General features: G+C 41.4%; 1 protein-coding gene across 4 annotated transcripts in view; it reads right to left on the bottom strand.

Annotated features, from left to right (window-relative positions):
• Positions 1 to 3980: 3980 nt before the first annotated feature.
• LOC119148087 (putative RNA-binding protein Luc7-like 2) overlaps positions 3981 to 6936 on the bottom strand; it is a 35446-nt gene continuing 32490 nt past the window's right edge. For all 4 annotated transcript variants that reach the window (XR_005104299.1, XM_037387713.1, XM_037387714.1 and 1 more), the window contains one exon: positions 3981 to 4901. Coding sequence is in view for 3 of the 4 variants with exons in the window: in XM_037387713.1 (XP_037243610.1) it covers positions 4709 to 4901 (193 nt within the window). In the remaining variant the exon portion in view is untranslated. The remainder of the gene's footprint in view (positions 4902 to 6936) is intronic.

Below are 6936 nucleotides of genomic sequence, written 5' to 3'. Positions count from 1 at the left end.
ACCCACCAATGCCCTTAGCTATCTTGTCTTGTGTTGGTCCCAGATGTCTTAAGACAAGTTGCTACCTTTTTCCCTTCAGCTAAACTGATAATCCTTGCCTCAAGGCTATTTAACATTTGCACAATCATCCATTTGCATTGCCTTAGGGAGTTGGGTCACCTATTTTCTCCTGCTGCTGCCCCTGGAGCAGGATGGAAGGTGCCTCAAAGGTGCTAACTGTTGCAAGATAGGTTGGACAGACAGATGGGCTCCAGGGGATGGTAAATCCCAGATGCGCTACCTGATGGAAGGCAAGAGAACAGCTAGGAACAGCTGCCTCTGCCAGCTTCACTGCCCATCTGACGGTGGGTGATGCACTAAGCCAAGCACCCCGTTGCTTGGAAACATCACTGTTTTACTGTATGGCTCCTCCTGCTCCAGTAGGAAAACCAACTCACATTATGTTTAGGAGAGGACCTCATTTCTGGTCATGTGGCATCTTCTAGCTGCTTACCATCTTAACGTTCTTCTCTTTTATGCTCCCCTGACTGAACCAGAGCAAGAGCTTTCAGAGATACAGGAATAATGCTTGCAGGTTTACTACATTTCAAACACTTTAAATAAATCAAATAATCTACTTTTTGCTCAATTTGTGCACCTGCAGTTTGATAAAAACTGCTATGGAGCTACAACTGCGTCGTCAAAATTTCAGAGATGATCAGGTACAGTATCCTTAGGTTCTCTCAGGAGCTCCATTCCCTTCCCAGGCTGCAGTAAGCCTCTTGCAGGACGGAAGGTATTCTTGAATTGGCATGGCCTCGAGCACTCTCAGATGTCAGCTCAGCCCCTCTCAAGGACCTGCACACCCGTGAGATCTAGTGAAGCAGCAGCAGCAGTACAGCTCACTGCACAGATTACTGCACAGCAGCATCCCCCTCAGGTTTCCTGTGCCACCTCCAGCTCTCAATCTTGTAATAACCAATGGCTGAAGAGCGGCTGAAGGGAGAAAATCTGGGCAAACAGGCTCAGTGTGGGAAGTCCCAACTATAGTGTGGACAGATGTTATTTGTGTGACAAGGAGGTAGTACATCCATGCCTGCAGGACATACTTGATCTGGGTTGGTGGCTGGAGTGGCTTATCTTCTGAACCATCTTGCCATTGTATTTCTGATCTGGTTCGAGACCAGAAGTCAGATTTCACAATTGCTGAACCATTTACTGAAGACCGGGAAATTAAAGACCACAAGCAATGAAAGCCAAACTATTTGATTGGTGTCAAAGCTCTGTCCCTTATATGATGCAGTAGAGATGAATATTTATTTCCCCCCAATACCTTTCATAATCATTTTGACCACACAAACTAACGTCTGCCAATACCACTCTTCAGCTGTCCAGCAGGAAATAGACGGGTGATGAATACCTCGGTTTCCCCTCCTGGAAATTATGGTCGCTTGGTTCTTGATGGAGGGGCAGAAGATCCCTACTTACTCAGGCACAACTAATAAAGCAGTCTCCCTTTCTGGCAGATGTTCCAGATCTCTTGCATCAGAGGTGTGTTGTACCAATCGCCTTAATTCAGTTTCTTCCTAACTGCACTCCAGTCCTCATTTCAGACACGAGGCATGTATTTCCACAGGCTATCCAGATTATTATCAGGAAACCAGAAGTAAGACTTACCTTCTCACTGTTTAACATTAGTGTGATACTTGGATACTATGAAGCTCACCACCCCATGAAAACCTATAAATAAGGGAAGGCTCAAAGCCGATCACCTGTTTATAATGAAATTTCAAAGCCATTTGTAAAATCAATGGCGTATTACCTAGAATTTTCTAGTAAGGAGTCTAAGCAGTGTTTTGTCACAGTATGCAAATTCCTCCCCCCACCCTCCCTTTACAATACAAATTTTCTAGTTGCTGGCCACAGTGGGAGACAGGCCCTCAGAACTTCTGGAATATTTTTATTCCAGAAATAAATTCCAAAGGAGTTACCAATCTGTTCATTGGCAATTTTGCTATGCAAGATGATCTAGAAATGACTGTTTGCCTCATGTCACACCACTAAAATTCCAACAGATGTTAGCAAGCATTAATAGAGCATGCCCCTACCAGAGGGAAAAACGCTGGAAACTCAAGACTCAACATGCAGCTGGGCCACGCAGGAAATCATAAAACATTCCCAGGAAGGAAACTCATGTTCATTGGTAAATTTAAAAAAAAAAAAAAAAAAAAGTTAGATAATTAGCCCTTATTATTACAGTATTTCTTTAGGAGCTTAAAACTACATGAATTCAAAGTGGACTGTACATGCCATGTTGGCTACAAGTCCTTGCCGAGATGTGAAGGTCCTGTTCTAGTTTTCACTGTCGGCCAAAATACTGCTGAATTATCTACTGTCAGAAATATCACCCATGTTTCTGACCGTACTGAAGAGGTGAGGAAAAACGCACACAGTGAATTCACAGTGATACTCTACACCCATGATTAGTGGGCCCACAGAGGCACTTGGACTAGGGAGATACTGAGGACTCTGCAGAACCTGCTGAAAATGCCAATACATCATGACAAACACTGCTCCTAAGCATCACTGTTAAGTAACTCAGCGGTGCTATCTCAAGGAGAACTTGCCAATTTCTAAATTCTTCTGTGTGGGAGCAAGGCATATCTGATGAATTTGTATGCCCCAAAGCACTTTCAATCCAACAGAATCGACAGCAACATTTTGTCAGTGACTTGGACAGCTGGGGTCAAGCACACCCTCAACAAGTTTGCTGACAACCCCATCTGTGTGGTGCAGGCAACACGCTGCAGGGAAGGGATGCCATCCAGAGGGGTCTAAACAGGCAGGCCTGTGCAAACCTCATGAAGTTCAACAAGGCCAAGGGCAAGGTCCTACACATAGGTCAGGGCAATCTCAAGTACAAATACAGTCTGGGTGGAGAATGGATTGAGAGCAACCCTCGAAAGGACCTGGGTGATGCTGGTCAATGAGAAGCTCCACAAGACCTGGCAATCTGTGTTTGCAGCCCAGAAAGCCAATTGCATCCTGCATTGCACCAAAAGAAACATAGCCAGCAGGTCAAAGGAGGAGATTGTCCCCCTCTACTGTACTCTCTTGAGACCCCACCTGCAGTACTGTGTTCAGCTCTGGGGCCCCCTGTATAAGAAGGACATGGACCTGTTGGAGCAGGTGCAGAGGGCCATGAAGATTTGATCAGAAGGCTGGAGCACCGCTCCTGTGAAGATGGGCAGAGAGAGTGGGGGTTGAGCCTGGAAAAGAGAAGGCTCCACGAAGACCTTATAATGGCCTCCTAGTACCTAAAGGGTGCCTAACAAGAAAGCTGGAGAGGGACTTTATACAGAGACACTTAGTGATAGGACAAGGGGTAACGGCTTTAAGCTGAAAAAGGGTAGATTTAGATTAGATAGAAGGAAGAAATTCTTCACTGCGAGGGTGGTGAGACACTGGAACAAGCTGCCCAGAGAAAGTGTAGATGCCCCATCCCTGAAAGTGTTCAAGGCCAGGTGGGATGGGGCCTTGAGCAACCTGGTCCAGGGGAAGGTGTCCCTGCCCATGGTGAGGGGTTGGAACTAGATGACCTTTATCGTCCCTTCCAACCCAAACCATTCTGTGATTTTATGTAAAGGCAGCTTGACGTAAATGAAACGGTGCTTTTTGAAACTGAAGTCATTTAAGGAGTTAGTGTTAGCTAGTTAGTCAAAACCACATGGTTTTGACTTTGAACATCTTAGGATGTTCAGGATTATAATCAGAGAGATTGCTTCTCCTAGAGCACATCTCTGTGTTAAAAATGCTAATAACCAAATGTTAGTTTTTTTAGTGACCACCTTAAGAGACCAGTATATCCTTCTTAAGTTATTGGACAATGTGGTTTCCTTTATTTTTTTTTTATTTGTTCTTCAATTGATTGGTTCTGCTGGTTTTTTGTTTTGTTTTTAATACAATTAAGGATGTATCCCACAAGAAAAAGCAGAGAGTCCTTATGGAAAAAAACAAATATATTGAACACATACCAATCAAATGGTACAGATATGGGACTGGCTTTGATTTCAAAATTTAAGTAGAAATAAAAAAGATGTAATGCAACAGCTGTTCAATTTCCAAGTCTAAATAGGCACTGTAAAAAGACATTTCCGCTTTCTCCAGCACACATTTCTGTCTAAATGTTCCCACTGTAATCAACTCCTAGGTTCCCAAACAAACAGAAAAAATCACTGGGAACATAACCTTAGAGTAAAAGTTAATATCCATCCACCCACCCTCTTACAAAAAAAGCAAACAAAAAAAAAATTCCCCCAAATACAACCTTTCAATGCTGCTGTTTTGACTGGAGCAGAATTGGAGAATTTATAAAGGTTCAAAAGCACCCAAGGCAAGTAGTACAATATAATTTGTTCACTAACTTGTATTGGAAAGGAGATTAAAAACATCGAGATCTGCATCTTGGTACATAAAACTGTTGTCCTGAATAAAGAGAAATCTTTCAGAAAAGTTTTACAACTTAGTGGAAGTCCAGGACCCAGCTTTAGGCATCATTAATTGATGGGGTTTAATTCTGACTTGGTTATAACCACTTTTATATACTGTACATCTACCCTAGTTGGATCAGTGTCTGGAACTGCTCACTGGTGTCCCTTTGAACAACTGTAAACTAAACCATAGTATGCAACTCCATAGGAAGCTAGAGATCAGGTGAATATACAGCCAGTTATATCTCCCCTGCTTCACGCTCTTCTGAGCTCCTTGGGTCTTCCGATCGGCCATTAGCACTTTCATAAGAACGTTTCTTGTCTTTGAAATCTCGTGGTGACCTCTCTCTTGGGCTTCTATCTTTATCACGTGATGTTCTATCACGATCTCTTGAACGTTCTTTGTCTCTGGAAGATCTTTCTTTTGAGGATCTGAAAAGTGCAGTAAATTCAAGAATTCAAGTCAGTCATGAATCTGTAGCTACCAAACATAATTTTCATTTTTTATTTTTCTTCTTTTTCCAACAAACTTTAGATTTATATAAATAGAAGTGTATGAGAAGACATCAGAAATCATTCTACTCTTCTCCCTTTCCTACTTCCAATTACAAGACAAATATTGTTAGAGACAGAATTTAATCTACCTTTATTAGAGAGCCCAGATTAAGGTCAACATGCTTCACTAAATCTCTTATTTTCAACCACTACCCTCAAGCTTGCATCAACAGAAGTTTAATTGAAATTTTTCATCTGTAGTCTCTAGCTTGAGAAGAATGTCTAGTCTATCTCGTATACAAATTACAAACTTAGATTTGTTTAAAAATGGAAGTTTGATTAAATGCAGAGGGAAATTAAGTTGCATAATTCTAGAATGAGGCTATTACTTCACAAATATAAGCCAAACCTGGAATCTGTGCTACAATTAGGTTTGGTTAGAAGAATTATCCCTTGTGTGATTTTGCAGTGTTGGGGGTGTGTATTGTTTTTCGATTATTTTACTCTGGTAATAGGGATTTCCAAAATCTTTACAATGGAGCCAGAAAATAGCTGTTCTGTTCAATAATCCATGTAGTCTGAAATTGTAGAATCATAAAAGATTCTAATGCATACTTGCACAGAAAAATCTTAACAGCGTGCTATAAAGCTAGCCCTTAATTTCCGAGTCAAAAAATCTGGTGTACCGGCAGTAAGACTGTACTCTCTCCTCTTACAGGGAATTACTGTGATCACCACAAAGCTTCAAAACTGAAGTCTGCAAAATGCTCTTGAGCTTCCTTTTATAAGCTTACAAACTGGCCTTTCATTTTGGTTCCTCAGCTGCAAAGATTACTTTCCCCACAATGCAGTGTTTAGCAGGACTTAATATTTGCAAACACAGAGATCCACAGGCATTACTTCTATTCCACAAACTACACATCAAATTAGGAAGAGGAACTATGTGGTAAATAAGAAGTTAATACTGGAATTAATACAGCTATTTGACAAGTATTTTGTGCTGCAAGTCCCCTGAAGAAGTAACAGTGCTTCCAAACTGGTTGACTTGGGCTAACTCTAGTAATTAATCCTAAAATAGGCAGACAGACCGGATGTGATGCCACCCACAGCTTTGCCTTTTCATTCAACACATTTTTGGAGGAATACAAGATTAATTTGTCCAGCCATCCCATCTCTAGATGATCTAGAGATGAATCTCTAATCAGCTGACAAGAAGCAAGACTGGTTTTAATGAATCACAGCATAGTGATGTGAAAGTTTATACAACTGTTTTAGCAAGCAGCATTACTACTAGAAGACTTGGAATTAAAATACCATTCCTTCCTTCCTCAAGGGCAAGGAATAAAGGTATAGCCTTTAGAACCAGAACCTCTGCTAGACTTACATTATCTAGAATGCTTGGAAGGCATTACTTCCTAACTGATCCAAGTGAATTCTTCAGCAGAAACAGACCCTTTCACCAGATATGTGGGCAGCATCCACACCGCCGTAACTAAGAATTAGGCTCTAATATGTGATACTGGTTCCAAGACAGTATCTGTGGGTGCCTGCATTGAGTCTGACAAAAAACCCATCTCCAGCCTTTGACAGAAATCCCAGGGCAGCTTTGGCATTCTGGAAGAATCCTGCCAGATCTAGGAAAGCAGGAAAAGATGTAGCTGCAGTTTCAAACCTTCCAAAGAGTAAGATGTTTGACTATATGGGCCTGTGCTCCCCCCACTGGCTTTCTCCTCAAAAAAAAAATAAAAAAAAAAAAAAAGAAAGAAAAAAAAAGAAAGAAAAAAGTGAAGTCTGTACTTCTCTGCCACAGCAGAGAATTAGCACGGGGCTGGAATATTCTGTTGTCAACCAGGATCTGAAGGATATTTTTTTTTTAAAAAAATATATAAATAATCTATATGCTAAGAGTAGGATCTATCTCATCCAGCTTTAAATGTCTGCAGTACAGACATCAGCCAGATTTCCTTAACAG

This window comes from Falco rusticolus, chromosome 5, assembly GCF_015220075.1.
Source record: "Falco rusticolus isolate bFalRus1 chromosome 5, bFalRus1.pri, whole genome shotgun sequence".
In the NCBI taxonomy this organism is placed as follows: Eukaryota; Metazoa; Chordata; class Aves; order Falconiformes; family Falconidae; genus Falco; species Falco rusticolus.
The sequence above is the reverse complement of the archived record's forward strand: the minus strand, read 5'-3'. Positions and strand labels throughout refer to the sequence as shown.